General features: G+C 39.2%; 6 protein-coding genes and 1 pseudogene across 6 annotated transcripts; 1 reads left to right on the top strand and 6 right to left on the bottom strand.

Moving 5' to 3' along the window:
• Positions 1–5,818: 5,818 nt before the first annotated feature.
• Positions 5,819–8,350, bottom strand: LOC108147841 (annotated as a pseudogene).
• A 458-nt stretch (positions 8,351–8,808) lies between these two features.
• LOC108148048 (2-phosphoxylose phosphatase 1) lies at positions 8,809–12,613 on the bottom strand. The gene is made up of 5 exons (XM_017274897.2): positions 12,221–12,613; positions 11,697–12,015; positions 11,034–11,174; positions 10,388–10,973; positions 8,809–10,091 (listed from the first exon to the last, which is right to left on the bottom strand). The coding sequence occupies exons 1-5, from the start codon at positions 12,315–12,317 to the stop codon at positions 9,471–9,473; spliced, it is 1,764 nt and encodes a 587-aa protein (XP_017130386.1). The 5' UTR covers positions 12,318–12,613; the 3' UTR covers positions 8,809–9,470.
• Positions 12,614–12,790: 177 nt separating this feature from the next.
• Positions 12,791–14,457, bottom strand: LOC108147834 (ubiquitin carboxyl-terminal hydrolase). The gene is made up of 4 exons (XM_017274589.2): positions 14,324–14,457; positions 14,047–14,187; positions 13,846–13,988; positions 12,791–13,503 (listed from the first exon to the last, which is right to left on the bottom strand). Exons 1-4 carry the CDS (start codon positions 14,357–14,359, stop codon positions 13,140–13,142), a joined length of 684 nt encoding a protein of 227 aa, XP_017130078.1. The 5' UTR covers positions 14,360–14,457; the 3' UTR covers positions 12,791–13,139.
• Positions 14,458–14,743: 286 nt separating this feature from the next.
• On the top strand, positions 14,744–15,691 carry LOC108147818 (cyclin-dependent kinase 2-interacting protein). The gene is made up of 3 exons (XM_017274572.1): positions 14,744–14,840; positions 14,895–15,341; positions 15,531–15,691. The coding sequence occupies exons 1-3, from the start codon at positions 14,768–14,770 to the stop codon at positions 15,662–15,664; spliced, it is 654 nt and encodes a 217-aa protein (XP_017130061.1). The 5' UTR covers positions 14,744–14,767; the 3' UTR covers positions 15,665–15,691.
• Positions 15,692–16,951, bottom strand: LOC108147817. The gene is made up of 2 exons (XM_017274571.2): positions 16,148–16,951; positions 15,692–15,982 (listed from the first exon to the last, which is right to left on the bottom strand). Exons 1-2 carry the CDS (start codon positions 16,841–16,843, stop codon positions 15,854–15,856), a joined length of 825 nt encoding a protein of 274 aa, XP_017130060.1. The 5' UTR covers positions 16,844–16,951; the 3' UTR covers positions 15,692–15,853.
• A 308-nt stretch (positions 16,952–17,259) lies between these two features.
• LOC108147862 lies at positions 17,260–17,570 on the bottom strand. The gene has a single exon (XM_017274620.2). The coding sequence runs from the start codon at positions 17,568–17,570 to the stop codon at positions 17,325–17,327; it is 246 nt and encodes an 81-aa protein (XP_017130109.1). The 3' UTR covers positions 17,260–17,324.
• Positions 17,472–17,965, bottom strand: LOC108147861 (protein CEBPZOS). Its single transcript, XM_017274619.2, has 2 exons — positions 17,774–17,965; positions 17,472–17,719 (listed from the first exon to the last, which is right to left on the bottom strand). The coding sequence occupies exons 1-2, from the start codon at positions 17,901–17,903 to the stop codon at positions 17,586–17,588; spliced, it is 264 nt and encodes an 87-aa protein (XP_017130108.1). The 5' UTR covers positions 17,904–17,965; the 3' UTR covers positions 17,472–17,585.
• Positions 17,966–17,987: the final 22 nt, after the last annotated feature.

The following is a 17,987-nucleotide window of genomic DNA, read 5'->3' as shown; positions in this document are numbered from 1 at the left end:
TTAAAACACCCAAGCAATTTGAGCATTACGAGTGCTCCAAACTTAAGCACACGTACTCGCTATATAATCTACGATACCCCTCCTCCCCTTACGAAATCGAAACCGATGTGGCGCTATAGCGTGACGTAACAAACGAGCGGAACAGCGGAAAGAGTGAGTGGGAGAGCTGCTGGGGGCGAAAAAGAGATGGGAGCTCATTTGACTGATACGGCGAAACAAACACGTACACAATTGGAATGCCCGGTAATCGGATTTTCCCCGCACACCCCATGAAAAACCACCTGTTCGCCGATTTCTGATCGCCTGCTACGATAGTCAAGACTTCCCCATGTCGGCGTGTGTGCGCTGCGACTAAAAATGAGGAACCCCAATTGGAGAACGGGACCTTGAGAAGGTCTAGTGCTGCGATGCCCCTTAACATAGTACTGCCGTCCCTATCTAACACCCACCACTTTGTTCCCATTTCCGTTTCATTCTTCAAAAAGAGCGACAAGTTGTTCGGGGGGTGGGGTGTGGGGCCTTCTCCTCATCTTCCCCATCTTTTAAGGATACCCCACTTGGGCGGACGCCTCTGCTCCACTCTGCTATGATTTCTGTTAGCCCGCCCTGCTAGTAGCCATCTTTTTCGATTTTTTGCCCAACAAGACAAAAACGAAAGCGCAGAAATCAGTAAACCGTGAATTTCTCAGATGGTTGTGGAAGTGCACTGGAAAAAGCTTTTTAATATGAGGACTGCAAATTAAACAAAACATAAGCGTTTCTTTTATTCACTTTTTTATGTGGCCATGAAGAAAATATAAGGCGTTAGCGCTTTTCTGTAAATTGTATTTTAAATTATTATAATAAAATGTCAAACGCCAAGATTTATTGAAACATAAGCCATTCTCAAATTTGTTGCCTGAAAATAAAATATTCTAAAATTCAGATTTACGTCGTTTTTTTTTCCCCGTGAGCGATCGAAGTGGTAATGGAAGTGTAGTGGGTTTGGACTGTTTATTTTATCTGGTTTTCTGGCCATGGTCTGGATGAGGATGGTGGCCTGTTGCCTTCGCTGCGGTTTTGAATGCACGTCGGGAGTTTCGGCAGCTTCGCACCGCCCCACGGTGCTCGGCCACTTCTGTTTTCCTGGTGTAATTAAGCAAACGAAATATAATAATAATAAATTATAATTTTAGAAGGCGTGCCCCGGAAACCGAAAAATGGCTAGAAAACTCGAAGTTCCAATAGCGGGGCGGACACCACTTTGGGCTATTTCTGTGGGAAGCGCGACGTTTGTATGTTTAAAATATAAACGAACAGGCTCTAAGAAATTTCGCTATAAAAATGTGAAATTATAATGTGAAAATGGAAAATGCGGGGTGTTCAGGAAGAAGAGTGGGCCATTTTTGTTATGTTAATTTTTACAGCCCGGCCGCCACCCAATCGATGTTAGCAGAGGTTCTCCCAACCAAACCCTCGCCAAGAAGTAGAAACCAATCGGAGCCAAACCTGAAACCCAATCCCAAGCCCCGGCTCCACAAGACCCCTTCTCGGGCACCCGGTTCCAGTTTACCACTTTACCCAGGTTTCCAAAGTTGTCGGCCAGACTTTTGCTATTTCTATGACAACTTGGTAGCTCTTGGGTAGCTTCTAATGATTTTCTATGCCCGCCGCTGTTAAGGAGCCGCCCCCGGAAAGTGGGGATGCCCCATAAACATATATCTTCCGCCCTGGGATCCACCGTTCGTTGAATGTGGACGGTGCCCTGTGGTTGAGAAATGTACGTTTTCGGTGGAGTTTGCGTCATGCGATGTTAATGGAACAGGCGATCAGAGGTCCCCAAGCGGATGACGTAACACGTAACGGCAAACGGCAAAAGCTGCGCAACGAAGCGAGCGAGACAGTGATATATGGAAAGACAAGGAGGGAGGAAGGTCGTTTTTTCTGTGTCTGTGAGTGTGGGGCCAATGTACTCGCGGCCAGTGCATTGCACCCTCTCATTCCAAATTTGTTCCGATATCACGCTCTTTGCTCGTTCCTCGGTTTAAAAAAATATGGAGTACAGGATTGAGCAGACGCTTATAGAGTATGGATATTCATATCACTTATTTGGCATATGATATGATCTGTGATATAAAGTCGTCTTGATATAATATAACATTCATTATGTTTTGCATTTAAAAATATACTATATGCTTTTCTGGCAGCATTAATAAAATATGTTTTTTAAGACCTATACAATACACTAACTAGCTAAAATATAATTTATGAAAATACTCGGTGTACTCAAAGTTTTCTACACTATTATTACATACCAAATTGTTTGTTTATTTTTTTTTTTTTGTGTACGTAGGGCTATATGATTGCCAAGAATTCTCTGTTGCCAAGTCAGCTCTTGGTTTTTTAAGGCTTACTTCCCCCTTGACAACCCTGTTCGTCTTTTACCAGCTGCATTTTACCGCAATTACGCCAACGTCGTCGTATACATATGGTGTACAATTTCTTCTATGTGCACGTAGCTGCACTTATCTGCCTCTCCGTCCCGCCCTCCTATTATTTAACACTGTAAAAAATATATGTCTAATATCGAAACGAATTTTATAATATTACATGTACAATATTTCCCTACTGTTTTAAGGAAATATAGAGACCTTCAATACTTAAAAATATTTGAACTTGTAATTAAAATGTAAGTCTGAAAAAATAAAATTGGAGATTGAAAAATTAAAAATATATGGACATTGAAAAAACTTGTGCAAGAAATGGTAGACCAATAAATTTAATACAAGAATTTCGATAATAAAAGTAAAAAAAACAATAACATTTATAGATATAGAAATATATATATAATAGAAAGAGGTGTGAGATGAATCTAGATTATTGTTAAAAATGTTTAAAAATAAACATCGAAAAATCGAACACCAAGTTTTTAAGATGATTAGCCCTAAATGTTAGATCAATTTGAAAATTTGTTGTATCATTTTTTGTTGTTTTGTTTTGGGTTTATTTATATATACAAAAGATATGCAAATGTTATTGTATCTGTAGACAATTTATGTTAATCATTTTTTTCTGTGTACAGCGGCTCTCCGTGTTTGTGGTCTATGGGTGTGAGAGCAAGAGAGTGTAAGAATCAGGAGAATGGTAGAGGGGGGCTGGAGGGGGTGGTGCCTAGGGCTCCTATTGCCGCCCGCTTTTGCTTTTGTTGGCGGAAAACTGTGTGCCCCTGCGCTCGCACATTTGAAAAGTGCATCGAGTGCAGCGAGTGCATCTCCCGATGTTCAGACATCTGCCAGCCGAAGAGCAAAAAAAAATTAAAACGAAGCCTAGTCGGCGAGCCTAGATCCGAGTGCTTGGGAAAACTCTTTTGTTTTTGCTGCACTTTTCGGTTTGCTGTTAGACAAATGCAACACCAACCAAGTTGCAACCTGCAACCCACCTGAGTGTGCAACTCCAACTGGTTGCATCTATTCGGGCGGCTAGAAAAAATCCTGTCCATAGTTTTTCCCCAAAACGGAAAACCCCACTGAACATAGAAATCCTCACCTTACCGCGCAATAGAAGTTGCCTCCTCGCCACAAAACACGGGCTCAAAACTCAAATTTCGCTGGCGTTGCAGCAATGAAAAATGGTTAAGAGAAAAAGTTTGAAAAAAAAACGTTGTATGATTTTTCTTCGTCAATATTTTGTAACAGAGGCGCAGCACCGATGCAAAAGCTGCTCCTCTGCTCAAATTGGAATGGAATCGCTTGTGTAACGAAATAAAAATGCATGAAAAGTAAGAGAGAGGGAGGGAGATGGCGAGAAGTCAGCGCCAACGGTTCCCCTTCGGCGTCTCCCTCTCACACTGCAGTCACTGCCCCAGTTCAACGTTGGTGTGCGTATGGGTTGTTGCTTTTTTCAATGTGAGCAAACGGGGCAGAGATAAACGGACTGAAAGAAAGAGCAACAGAGCAATGCATTTTTGCGATTGCCTTGGCACAGTGGGAGCAAACATTAGCCTCCATTCTAAAACACTATGTTTTTTACTGGTTTGATTTGTTATTTAAATCACTTTTAATTCTATTTTAATTTAAGCGTTAGCACTAAACATGCCCAAAGATATAGGAAAAGGCAAAAACATTTTTCTACTAAAAATATTTTAATATTACGTATACGACTGGGCTATGTTTTCTTGTTCAAGATTAATTTTAAGCTCATTGCTTGTTTAATAATGAAGACAATTATTCAATATTATTATATTATTATATAAGAAAACATCTAATCCAATCACCATATCAAAAGTTGAAAAGTTTTTTTTTCCCTAAAATAGGTTTAATATTACGTATACGACTTGATTGCCTTAGCAGATTCCAAGAAATGTCTTTCTGTTTGCACAGACGCTTATAACAGATTTATTTTTGACTGATCGTCGTGCCTTTGTATGGTTGTACTTCTTTTAACAATGATTCCACTGTGCGAGTGCATGCATCTCTCTCATTCTACTCTCTTATTGCATGTGTAACTGCAGTTGAGCGGAACAGGGACGGCGATATGGGGAGCCATGCAAAAAAAAACAGGGGTTGGGGAGAAACAGCGGTCAGGGCAAGTGCATCGAAATCGGATCGAAGCTGGCCAAGTGCAGACTGCAAACTGTGCCCCCACTCGCCAAAACACGAAAACAGCCCAGAAGACGAAGGCGCACTCAGCGGCGTGCAGAAAACCAGAGAAGCACATTCGCCCCTCTCCGTTGCATATACAGTGGGTATAGTTAACATGTATCGGAGATTTTTGCAAAAATCTCATCGCGAATCGGTGGGCGCAACTGCTCCACCCCCTTTTTTTCTCGTTCCTCTCTCTCGCTCGCTCTCAGTTTTTTTTTTGCAGGTGCATCGCTAGGCTGCGAAATCTGGGCTCCTTTTCCCAATGTAACACAACCATGCACCATGCGAGCGAAGATTGCCGCCCCTAGGGTCCATTACGACACATATGTACGCTGCTTTTTTTTTACGGGACATTGTAAGGGGATTACAAAAAAAGCTTAAGGAGTAAGCTATTACAACTCCACCTTCTCCTGTGAGCGATAGCGATATTCCCCTTCCCATAGTGCCGCTTCTACGTTTTTTGGTTGCTCTTTTTTTCCTCTTTTGCGCTGCGTGCACAAAAGTAACAAAATGTACTGAATGCCAACAGGCTCCCAGTTTTGTGGAGAGCAACGATTTTACATTACGCTGTTCTCAGTACGGTACACGCGCTCATTGCGCGATGCCCCCACTCGCTCGCTCTCCCCCCGTCACTGTATTATTGCCTGTGTGTGTGTGCGAGTGTGTGCGTTATACTTGCGCGCTTGTTCTCCCCACTCTTGAAGCCCCAACCCCCACTTTCCACCACCACCACGGATTATAATGACTCCACTCCACTCCCCTCTTTTGTTTTTTTTCGCCTTTGGCGGGGTCTTTGCTCTCGTTTGCTTTATCATTCTTGTTTTTGTTGCTGCTGATGATGCGCTTTTGGTGAGAGCAGAAATTGCAAGTGCAATTTCGGTCCCTCTTTCCAGTTCGGAGAAAAACTCTTGGAAACATTAGAAAATTCTAAACGTTCACTTTAATTTGGTAATGTAAACCTACACAGAAAAAAAAGTATAGTAAATGATACCGACTGGGTAAAATTCCTTATCAAATTGGTCTTGATTTTTGGCGTTTCATTTTGATATGTTTGAGTAGAGAGAAAACGTAAAATTACCGTTGTTATATATATACAATGGTAAAAATTATACGTGTTTGTTGACCTGTGAATATCTAATTGATACTAACAATTTATTTTTTCTGTGTGATATTTATTTATAAATATAATATATTATAAAAGTAGTTTTTTTTTTTTTTTTTTTTTTTATAAAGTCATACATTTTAAGGAACGCTTGTATCATCCTTGGTTTCCTTTTCATGAAGATCGCGTTGCTTAAAGCATTCTTTTGGAAGGAATCTAAATTTTAGAGAGTACTTAGATTACTGGATTAATTATAGATACCAAGTGTCTTACCTATGTATAACTGGTGATATCAAATTCGAATCGAGAGTCTTGATGTCTGTGGGTTTGGTCACCAGGGAGACCAGAGAACCCACAATGACGACTGTGAGCGCACGATTCCTCCCACTGCTGTGCCCACTGTATTTGACCAAGGTACCAGCATTCCCAGGGTAAATATGCCAAATAAGGAGCTAGTTGCAATGGCCACCAGCGACATGCAAATGCTCAGAATGCCACTCACTTTCTCCAGAATAAATAGCAAAGCAAAGGTTATAACACCCAAGATAACCACGCTGGACTTGACCAAAATCGCGGATGCCCTTTCACCTGGCTGCATTTTGAAACAACCACGGACTATGTCCTCCAGGATCACCAGGGAAGTAGAATTAAACATCACAGATAGGGAACTTAGGCCAGCTCCGAAAATACCGGCTATAAACAGGCCAGAAATGCCATAGATATGACCGACACTCTGAACCACGAACAGGGGCACCAACTGATCGTTATTCTGTTCAGATAAAAAATAAATTTAATGTTTAAATCATTTATTAAAATTGTAATACCCACCATGATTAGACCTGCGCTCAAAGGATCGCAATCCTGGTACTTATCAAAGATCAGCAGTCCCATAAAGCAAAGAATTGAGTAGAAAATGGCAGCTCCAATCACAAAGAACGCAATGGAAGCTCTGGCCATTTTAAGTGAGGGTAGGGACATATAACGATGAACCATCGACTGGTGTACAGCGTTCGTTGAAGTCCAGTAGAACGTATTACCGATGAGGACACTCCAAACGGTGTTACGCACATATGGCGATGGATTTGTGTTGCCGAAAATAAGTCTTCCTCCTTGCTCCAATTTCTCGAAAAAAACATCTAGATCTTCGATGTAACTGGTTGCCAGTATAGCCACAACCAGTACGGAAACAAACATTATCACTACTTGCCAGATATCTGTATGCACCACCGCCTTTAAACCGCCCTGCAGGTAAAAATTGTATAACAATTAACATATTTAAATTAAGTATTAAAAGTAACTTACCAACAAAGTGTATATAGCGCACACCACTATAATCAACACTTCTATTGCATAAATATTTAGCCCGGAAACTGTGGTTAAGAAAAACAATTTATTTATGTTATCCAAAGATCATTTAAAATAAAACGTACCCTGATTAAGTGATAAGGCCGGAACAAAAACAAGAAAAGGCATATATAACAGCTGAAATGGCTTTTTCATTAATAAAAGTTTAAGATTTAGAAATAAATTAAACGAACCACTTGAATTACGAAAAGTATAGAAGCTATGCTTCGTATAATCGAGTGAAAACGCATTCCCAAGTACTAAATAAAAAAGAAAATGTGAAATAAATAGAAAAGACAAAAATATGATGGCCCTACCTCGAACGATGATTTTACTTGAAGAGCTGAAAACACAGGTAAATAGACATACGATACAGCTAATCCTTGGATTATGATTGACACGACAATAAGAGAATATTGTGTGCCAAAATAGTAAATCTCTGAAGGTGTGCCTAGTATTGCAACGCCAGAAATAAAGCTGGCAGTATATTGTAGAAAAAAAAGTGATAAAAGAATCAAAATTGTTGGATGTAATTAGCTCACCTGGCTAATAAACTCATTCCAACAGGGAAAACCTTCAGATTGCGCGATCCCATCAAATACTCGTTCATCTTATCCGATCCGAAGTTTTGCTTTGTTATTTCGGGTGAAACAACATTTGACTGGGTGTTTTCCGCACTCTTTTTGCTTTTCCTATTTAAAAAAAAAATTATTCAATAAGTTTAGCGAAAACTTTGATTTTTAATCATTTAAAACTTCAACTTAGCAGGACCACTATTATTTTACTTACCTTATCCAACCATAATAAAGTCCTACGACGATGGATATTAAAGTCACTCCTATAAAGACGACATAATCAAAAGCCCCGAATCTGTAGTTGTCCATCTTTCGCGAGCTCTTCTGCAATAATGTCGGTTAAAATGCGGTAATTGGCACATGGAACTGAGATTGGCAAAACTTTTTTTTATCTAAGGAACCTTATCTAACGTAATCAACATAATTTTAATTTTATTGATTGTTAAAGTCTTAATTTATATGTTTCCAGCCAAGACACTTCATGAACCCAAATGTCAGCAGTAAAACAACTTCAAATATTTGCGTTATGTTTAAATTCCAAATTGAACAATCACAGTTAATAAGTTTGAAAATTATGGAAAAAGCAAAAGACTACTTACCGCTTCCATGGAGCATTAAATTTGATTTGCTGGTTTAAATATATTTTTTAATTTTTGGGGTGTAGGTTTGTCTAAGCCTTTGCAAATTTCCGTAGTGACAGAATGGAGCTCATGGGATAAAGAATAAAATTAAATTTTTGTCTTTTCATAAAATGTATTTCCGTTTGATACGTAAATATTTTTTACACTTAAAAAAAATTAGAACCAAAACCTTTTTTTTTTACTTTATTCTATTGCTGTATTCAAGAGTTTTTGGTTTAAAAAAAATAAATCAATATTTATAAAATCATACATACCTATACAGATTTCTTTAAGCTTTAAGCTTTATAGTTTTCAGTGAACCAATTCAAGTTGTTTTTAGTGCTATAAATAAAATTATATAGAATTATATATTATATGGAATCGAAAATGCTCATAAATCACTGTAAATGGATAAAACGTGCCACATATAAGTGTGAATATAGATATATACACATATATAGAACACTATTTTCCAAAATATATAGCATCAAAAGAAAAATATTTTTAAAAACTATTTTGAAAAAAAAAAACACGAAAACAAAAGATTTATTTATTTTAAAAATCGGAAACATTTATTTAAATTTAAAACTTTTGTAGACTCTACTTTTACATGATGTTTGTAAAACTCTTTAAATAATGCTTGAAATGTTCACGTTTAAGTTTGATATGTGTTTTCCAATTCCATTATTTAATTTCAAAATTATATCTTAAATTGGTATGGGAATGTTGTCTCCTATAATTCCATTATTAATATTTTGTTTTCATAATATTTCTCTTTACGTTATTTTATACATAAACTAAATTGTATCATCCGTCTTCCAAGTATTCATTTTACTCGGAAAGCTGATAGGTTCCTAAAAATATTTGTTTACTTTCAAAATCGGAAACATTTATTATATGCTAAAAGTCGAGGAAGGTTTATCTCAAGTTTTTGTTTTAAAATTAACTTTAAAAAGTTGATATGTTTACGATTTATTTCTACTTCCAATTTTTGTATGTTATGTTCTTAAAAGCTAACAAGTGCTCCATTGATATGTATCGTTTTCGATTTGTGGATCAACAAGTTGAATGCGTTAACTAAAATTCAGCTAAAGGTAAAAGGATAACATCGCTAAAAAGCGGTCGTTTTTGCTACTTTTTTGGGTGGCATCTTAACTACTTATCACAGTTTGAAAGGGGCTCCTATAATTCCTATTTACTGGGTGAACTAGAACTCGCCAGCTTTTGGGGGATTGACAGCTCCACAAGCTTCCTTGAAATTGGTGGCATTCAGTGGACTGAAATAGTCCTCGTGCAGGAAGCGAATGATATTCTCAATGGGACACAGATCGGCCTTGTTGCCCCTGGAATCCCTGGTGACCCTGAGGCTTTTTCCTCCCTCGCAAAAATCAATCTGTTGCGTCACATCTCTGCCGTTGTAGACCACTCGGAAATAGTAATCCGTGTGCGCTTCACTCCGATAAACTTCAAATGCCAATCTGGAGGCATAGGCTATAGTCTGACCTTGACTCGTGATGATTCCCAAGGCAGCTGTCAGATACTGCATGGTGCAATCATGTCCAGAATAAAGTACAAACTTTGTCCTATCGCCGGAGATCATCTTAAGCATGTAGCTGACTATGTGACGGATCATTCCATAGGATCGCAGCAATCCGGATAGCTTATAGTACGAGTGGCCAGCCGAGCGTTGAGATAGCTCATCTGCAAAGGACATCAGGGTGTCCACATGGGCAGGCTCTACGCAGCCATCCTGAGATTCGTCTGCCTGAACCGAAGGATTTCCATTTTCCACCTCAGGGGAATCCGGTTCCAGCTGATGTTGTCCTTCCTAAAAATATGAAATTTTATATTTTTAAAGTATATATATTAAACAATGTGTCCCTAAAATTTCAAGTCGATCCGAACACAATTGGCAAAGATATGAGCATTGAAAAATATAAATCAACGACTGTCCAGTGTGCTAATTACATCCCATTTTACATATTTCATATTTTTTAATACAAATGTTCCTTTTGATAATATAAATATCATCAGTGATCTAAAAAAAAAGTACCGTAAACAGCCCATCCTTGGACTTGCAAACTGGGAGTTACCTTTTCAATATAAGTTCAAAAATGTAATCACCTGCAATGGATTGGCCACCGTTTCATCCTGATCTATATTGATCACATCCACCAGCTCCTGATTGGGACTCTTTTTCAATGGCTTTGGCGTGGGAAGTGGCTTTTTCTTACGACATGGCAGAGCAGCATCATGGCAGAGAACAGTCAGCAGGGCATCCACCACCTCGAAGGGATTACTAATGCCATTCGGGGTGTGTTGTAGTATGGTTCCTCCGATCCATTGCATCACGTCCATTACCTTGTCTCGTTTCAGGAGCTGTCTATCGCCCAAGGCCTCTAATCTTTTCCTGAGCAGCGCCGACTGAGGACAACTACACTCCCCGAAACAGAAGGCCATGCTGTGGGATTCCCGGACATTCAAGGCCAACCATTTATCCGCCGGAAGCAGGGTGAACAACATGGCCAAAGCGGACTGAAATGTGCGACGATAGCGAGTGGTGAACACAACCACTTCATCCGAATTCAGCAGAGTATGAGGCGTTGTTTCCACTGAACCACGATTGGGATTCGGTTTTAACAGGAGGCCCAGAGGATGGGCATAAACCTGATGCATGATGTCACCCACATGAAGAAGCTGCGAAATGCCTCTAAATAGATGAAAATAAATAATTAATTAAATTAATTCAGTACAAGTAAGGTTCACTCACTTGTAGGTCAGCTGACCCAGTGGACAACCACGCTCTGTGGCTGGCAGCAGGGGAAATCCATGAAAAGGTCCCACTTTATTCCAGTACATGTGGTTCGATCCCGAAGCCGAGCTACTTGAGTTGTACAAAAAGCTGCGATATCTTAAGAAAATCCAATCAGTTAATAATTGCCAGGGACAGAAAATACAGAAAAAAAAATCGTAATATTCAATCTGAATTAATTTAAAAATATTTAGATTAATGTGGAAAGTATTGAATTTCAAATGATTGTTTTTTTTATTAAATGCGTAACATTGAATTTCCATATATTAAAACCAACTCAAAAAATAGTCATATGAAAATTTAAACTTAATTGTATTATTTCCATAATTAAAATAACTAAAAACCGCTACAAATAAAAATCAAAGGGGAATATATTTAAATTGAGTGCTAAATATTTAAATTTACTATGATGATCAATATTCTTTTTTTTCAAACTAAAAAACGAACTATTTATAAGAGACGCAAAATCAATTGAAATATAGTATTTGGTTGCTGTTTGTAAAATGTTTTAAAATCTGCTACGATTATATTTGGTGATTATTTTTGATTTATTATGTTTATCAGTAAGTCACAATTTTTTGTAATTATTGATGACTGTTTTCAGGAGATTGGTCTACTCACCTGTTGACCAGGTTATCTGTGCCACTACTCACGCCGCAGTTAATGCCAGCACTGCGGACATGCGAAATGGGTCCTCGATCCCCGTGCCTGATGACCAGGAGCACTCCCTGAAGCTTCCAACCCTCCAAGATGCCGCCATCGTCCAAACGCTGGAGCTGCGACAGCGGAGCACAGCGTTCTCTGTACTTGGCAAATCGATGGGCAGTGGACGAGGCCGAGGATTCGCCGCCCAAGGAACTGACGGTGCCAGAGGAGCTGGGTCCAAAAGCTGAGCCACCTCCTGGATTCGACTCAACATTGCCCACATAGCGATACATTCCTGAAATAAAAAATTACATTTTATGAGATATTTTGGCAATATTCAAGGGAGCAAAGTTGTTAAATTTATTTTGCTAACAGAAAGACTTTTAATTAGGAATTTAATTTATTAATAATTAATTAAACATAATATATTACTGAAATTATACAACCTTCTGCAAGGGAAGGTGTTTAAATAATTTATAATGTAAAGTCCTTTAACTAACCTGCTATGAGAAGGAATATCCAGATGCTGAGCAGCATGTAGCAGTAGATGGCACGATGTTGGGTGGCCGCACGCATCAGTTCCTTGAGCAGCCTCATCCTGGCCAGAAAGTCCGGCTCTAACCTGCTGCCCCAAGACTACTCCACGGCTGCTCCTCGGCATCAACTCGATGGGCGGCACACTTGGAGGGTTCCTGCTGGTCTGGATAGCTTCGTTATACTCCTTTCCAGCGCTGAATAAACCTGGCAAATGGTCCGCTTCAAGGGGAACTGAAGAAAAAACCTGGTTTATTCTGGTAAGAGGAGGAGGAGGCAGCTGTCAAGCGTCTACGTGGAGAATGTCCAAATGTCAAGGCATGCGCACTGGAGGCCACATCGTAATCAGCTGTTGCCACAGGGGTGCTGGTCAAAGGGGGAGCAATTAAAAGTGCCCAGATAATAGTACAAATTTGAATATTTTAACATGTATCATACAAATTTGTATTGAACGTTGTTTTTACTACTTAAATTGCCTTCATTAGTATTTATTTTAATATTCCAATTAAGAAAATCAAATTAAATTAAAATTTGTATTGAATTTTAAACTATTTTTATTTTATTAATAAGGGAAATGATGTTATTAAAAGTTTCTAACACAAATTTTAACAATTTTGTACCCATAAACTATCAAAACATTTAGTATTCAGTATAAGCTTAGCATCAAGCTCGAATGCACTCTTTAATAACAAACTTAGTGTTCCCAATACATTTGTGGCTTTGGCTCAAGGCAAAATAAATATGCGTAAACTGTTGACTAACTAAAAAGGCGGGGCTTCGTACGCCTTTTCAGCCAGATTAAAAATGTTCGTAGGTTTATAAATGTATATTCTGGCTGATCAGAGATCTTGGTGGTATATTTAATTTAATAGGATTAGATCCAGCCTAATCCTGAGCAGGGGTAAGAGCCAGAACCGTAAAGCGCACCTCGTTGGGATCACGGGCCATGAACTCCTTGCAGACCTTGGCGGCATCCTTCACGAAAGTCTCCTCGGATGTTGGTCCATGCTTAATCGGGAAGGATTTGCGACCATCCAGCTCGTAGAGAGTGCCCTCCTTGTTGACCAGGGCGATAAAGTGATGGATCACCGTCTCATGCTCAGCAGCATTGGTCTGACCCTCTTGAGCCAGAGCCTGATGATCGGCGGTGAAATCCTTGTCGGTCTCCAAAGCCTGCCCACGTTCCTCCGGCGACAGCGAGGCAGTCTTCTCCAGGAAGGCCTTTAGTACTCCATTGTCGATCTCAACTCTGGAAAAATAAACAAATCATTTGATAAGTAATATAAACATTAAATACCACTTAACCGTCATGTGCAGTAAAATTATTTTGTTATAATATAATATATTTTATAACGATAATTTATTGCATAGAACCCCGAACTGATATATCCTTTAGATCTCGTTAGTTTTTTTCACACCAAAGAAACACTGTGATTCTAAATATCAATCATTTTTAAATTTTAGAAATATTGACTTTCAAATTCAGGACATATTTTAAACGAGCAAGTTAATGGTTATAATGAGGTATAGATTTGTATCCTATAAAGCCTTAGGTTCTAAAAATATTTTGTTTTTTTAAGTTGTAACATACTCTTTGTTGTTGGCAACGCTATGGATCAAGGCCACGGTGCCGCAGGCGTTGGAGGTAAATTGACGCATATAGAATAGATCGGCTGGGTAATCATCTTTCACCTCCTTGATGCGCTCGTGTTCCTCGGCACGATGTTTTTCATACTGAAAACGGAACCCAGTTAGTAAGGGGAGCATTTAAGACAAAGGGGAAAAAACCAACTGATTCACTGCAAGGGAAGAGCAAAATAAATGCCTTCACGGGACGCGGAATCCATTCCAAGGTGTCTTCATCCAATCCGATGACGTCATTAACCGACCAGGCTGGCGACACGCCCAATTTATGTATATACTTGGTCAGCACCTGGGAATGGGTAAAAGTTAATGGCGTCCTATCCCTTTACTTTCAAAGGAAGCCCACATTTTCGCAAATTGCAACAACAAAACTTTGGCAAAACTGCAACTCTTGGAATACGGCTTTAAATGGTTTTCTTACTCACCTCTGGATTGGATTCAAGTGGTGTCCAGGTTGACATTTTTGTGAAATTATTTTTTAGTTGCGTTCTGAATGTAAATTCAAAGGGAAATGATTGAGTGGGGTTTGTCTAGACAATTACCGGCACTTTTTCATCGAGCTTAATTTATTCCCAAATCGGGAGTGTACACATTGGTCAGGCTTGCACATATCGATAGTTGCTGTGCGAATGTATCGATAGTTTATATTTTAATCTAGAATTTTATTTGCTAAAAAATATTTAATAAAACAACAATTTTTTTTCGTTTACTTTATAATAAAATATTTATAAAATTGAACAAATCATAGTCCAGATACGATATTAAGTGCTGCACAATGTTTAAATTAAGTTAACAGATGCTAACATTTATCTGCAAAGAAGGTGTGCACACACTGACTGAAGTAAACAACATTTCACGTTGTTTACAAAATGACCAAAGCAAATAAAACGCCGCAAAAAGTAAATGAAGCCAATTTAAATGACTCGCTGACACCAATTCGTTGTAAGTTATCTTGAAATATATGTGGTAATCATTAATTATATATATTGTGAGCAGATCTGGACAGCCCCCGCCTGCTATCGCCTACAAGTCATGATTCAAATTTGGCAACCTGCAAAACAAGGTTGGAGACTATAGTTAAGCAACTTCAGGACAATTACGCCAAATGGCAATTAGCCCAGCAGCGAGGCACTTCCATTTGCTATTCCATCGAGGCCAAGAAGACCAAGTGCCTGGAGAAGTCGCAGGACGAAGGAAGCACCTCATACCCGGATGATCTGATCCTGCCTTGCAACAAGTTGGCCATTATAGCCTCGATATTCGGGGATATAGCCAATAATGCAAAGGAACTTCTTAGACAACTCAGTGCTATCTGTAAGTTGCCAGGCACTGCAGCGGATACAATATTCTACAGGTCTTGGAAATTGCCACAATTTGTGGCTTTTACCAAAGAACTAGCCGAAAGATATGAACAAGAGTCGTTGGTCAAAAAGGAAGTGGCAGGTAATAATGCATAATATGTAACAATTATTTCAAACATTATAATGTTCTCAAAACTTTTTCATTAACATTTCTAAGTAGTTTTGTTGGAAAAACATAATCAAATCACTGACAAAGTTTATTTTTACATTAGTTTTCATTTCTCTATGTGAAATTTGCCTATACCACTTATAAACATTTATTTAATTGTAGAAAACATTGCCCACTCGACTGAAAGAAGCCAGCTAATCGCGTACACAACTTTGTGGGAGTTTCCCCAGAACGTCGATTCCTATGTCCACTTGGGATTTCTTCTCCTCGCCGAAGAAATCAATTTAAAGCAATAAGAAATAAACAATTTTAGAAATTGTTAATACAGTTCATGTTTTTTCTTAATTGTTGGGCAGTAAAACTTCAATACAGTTTGAGATTTTGTGAAAGCTTAACCAAAAAATATGTAAATTCTAACAGCTTTGTGCGTAAATACTATAAGAAAATGGGAATGCAGCTATTAAATGCATCGTTATGGTTTTGTTTTAAGTCTGGACAGAAATCCTTTCCAGTCGGGGAACACTGTGGAACTTAGTCCACCACCAAAACCAGGCACACGAGAATCCCACCGCCAATGTGGTGAAGTACACTAAGGAGGCCAGGCTGAATTTTTTCTGTAAGAGTAAAAATTGCGAAATATTAAATTATTAGATTACACAGTTTTGCCAGTTTGTTTGTTAACATGTTAAACTTAATATGAATTCAGACCAGCCAAAACTGGTATAATTTTAGTATAATAATATTCTATAAAATACTCATATTTCAAATGTAATATTTACCTTCTTGTTGCTCTCCTTGGCCTGGATATCCATATCCTCCTTTTTCCTGATACTCTGGGCATTGGCTTCGATTTTCCTGAGGTCCTTGGCTATCTCATCCGTGATTAGCTTAACGCTCTTCAGGGTTTCCAGGGCGAAGCAGCTGGCATAGCGTTTATCGCCCACGACGACATCCTCCGGCGTGGAGACCTGCAGCTTGTAGTTGGTCACCGCCAAGGAGGCGCGCAAGGACATAAAGTGACTGCCGGCGTTGCCCAGGATCTGATTGTTATAGCCCTTGGCCTCCGGTTGATTGCGGATGTACTCGTAGCTGGGATCCTGATTGGGCATCTTGTCGAACATCTCCAGGAGCTGCTTGCGTTGTTGCGGAGTCTTGAATCCAAAGAGTTCCAAATCCTCGTCGGTTAGGGATGCCAAATCCCTGTAGCTGATGTCCTCGGCAATCAGTTTGTCCACACAACTACTGGCGTAGTCCGATTCCACGGTGGTGGAGCTTAGTAGTTCATTGAGGATCTCCCGCTCGCGTCGCGTATCCTTGCGCGCCTTTTGGTGAACCCAAGGGCGTCGCTCGTTGCCCAGAAAAGCCTCATCCAACTCCTGCTGATGGGTGCGCGTGTGGAAGTCCTTCTTCGGGTCGAACTGCATTGCCGGCGGCATTTTGGCCATGCCCACCAAAGGTACATCCCCCGCGGACATGCTGCAAGTCTTTGTTTCCTTTATCTCTACCACCTATGGCAAATAATAAACAATTTAAATGCAATTGCGCTAAGTTAAGATCTGCTTGGTCATCCGGCGTTACACAGCACTGTTAGTGTAGGTGGTCAACATGCTTAACAGAAAATGTTAGAGCTTAACAGAAAATGTTAGAGCTTAACAGAAAATGTTAGAGCTTTACAGAAAATGTTAGAGCTTAACAGAAAATGTTAGAGCTTAACAGAAAATGTTAAGCGTTTTATACAGGAAAAGTGTAATGTAATGTAATCATCTGAAAGTTTTTGAATTCCTAAAGGTACTGATACAAATATTTAGATAATTATATTACCTGTAAAACCTATAAAGTTTGGCTCCCTAAGGCACCCTGCTCAACAGTGTGTAATTAAAATTCGACTTTGTTTTAAATGCTTAACATTTATATTTTAAGATATAACAAATTGGTAAATTGTAATTGAAAAAGCCTTTAGCTATCCTTTTTGTCCACCGATGTTCTGTAGACTGGACTACTTGTGGTGGCCGCCTCCTGCAGCTTTTTCATAAACAGTGCCTTCCTCTGGTCATCTGCACTTAGTGTTTTTGAACTCGCACCGGAGGCCTTTATGCGTTCTATTTTATCGGCATTCGGTTCGGTTAGCAGCATTAAGCCATAGCCCATGCCACCAAAGCCAATTAGCCATAATAGGGACTTAAAATATGGATTACTGAGCATCTTTGAATGGGGTTTCTAATCGCTTTTCTTCAGGGCGCTCCAATAACTCGCATCCGACTGTCGAACTGTCGAATCGCCTACAATTTCACCGATTTTATAGTAATAATCCAGTACAAAGGGATAGTTCTCGTGGATGTGCTGGCGGAACTCTGAAAAAGGATTATTGTTTACTTATTCAAATACTTATATAAATATCTTCGCACCTCGATTTGTGTTCATGCGATAATATACACCGTAGCTGGCCGCAAAACAAACTGCCTCCAGTACAAACAAGGTCTTGGCACTTCCCTTGATGAATTTCCACAGCGCGGGCTTCGGTGTTTTGGGTAGCATTATAAAAATAGGAGTTACAAATTATTAAACACGTTTGCTTTCTAAAATAAAAAAACAAAATCGGCTTACTCAGGTTATCGAGAT

The sequence above is a fragment of the Drosophila elegans genome, unplaced genomic scaffold, assembly GCF_018152505.1.
Source record: "Drosophila elegans isolate 14027-0461.03 unplaced genomic scaffold, ASM1815250v1 contig_814, whole genome shotgun sequence".
Taxonomy (NCBI): Eukaryota; Metazoa; Arthropoda; class Insecta; order Diptera; family Drosophilidae; genus Drosophila; species Drosophila elegans.
This window is presented reverse-complemented; position numbering and strand designations above follow the sequence as displayed.

Coding starts and splice junctions, on each gene's coding strand:
- LOC108147861 (XM_017274619.2), bottom strand. CDS start 17,903: ATGCTACCCAAAACACCGAAGCCCGCGCTGTGGAAATTCATCAAGGGA. Junction 17,720..17,773: donor TCGCATGAACACAAATCGAG/GTGCGAAGATAT, acceptor ATCCTTTTTCAG/AGTTCCGCCAGCACATCCAC.
- LOC108148048 (XM_017274897.2), bottom strand. CDS start 12,317: ATGAGGCTGCTCAAGGAACTGATGCGTGCGGCCACCCAACATCGTGCC. Junction 10,974..11,033: donor CTGGGTCAGCTGACCTACAA/GTGAGTGAACCT, acceptor TCATCTATTTAG/AGGCATTTCGCAGCTTCTTC. Junction 10,092..10,387: donor CGGTGGCCAATCCATTGCAG/GTGATTACATTT, acceptor TCATATTTTTAG/GAAGGACAACATCAGCTGGA.
- LOC108147818 (XM_017274572.1), top strand. CDS start 14,768: ATGACCAAAGCAAATAAAACGCCGCAAAAAGTAAATGAAGCCAATTTA. Junction 14,841..14,894: donor CTCGCTGACACCAATTCGTT/GTAAGTTATCTT, acceptor TATTGTGAGCAG/ATCTGGACAGCCCCCGCCTG. Junction 15,342..15,530: donor GGTCAAAAAGGAAGTGGCAG/GTAATAATGCAT, acceptor ATTTAATTGTAG/AAAACATTGCCCACTCGACT.
- LOC108147834 (XM_017274589.2), bottom strand. CDS start 14,359: ATGTCAACCTGGACACCACTTGAATCCAATCCAGAG. Junction 14,188..14,323: donor CACTTGAATCCAATCCAGAG/GTGAGTAAGAAA, acceptor ACCCATTCCCAG/GTGCTGACCAAGTATATACA. Junction 13,989..14,046: donor TCTTCCCTTGCAGTGAATCA/GTTGGTTTTTTC, acceptor TTCCGTTTTCAG/TATGAAAAACATCGTGCCGA.
- LOC108147817 (XM_017274571.2), bottom strand. CDS start 16,843: ATGTCCGCGGGGGATGTACCTTTGGTGGGCATGGCCAAAATGCCGCCG. Junction 15,983..16,147: donor CCAAGGAGAGCAACAAGAAG/GTAAATATTACA, acceptor TTACTCTTACAG/AAAAAATTCAGCCTGGCCTC.
- LOC108147862 (XM_017274620.2), bottom strand. CDS start 17,570: ATGCTCAGTAATCCATATTTTAAGTCCCTATTATGGCTAATTGGCTTT.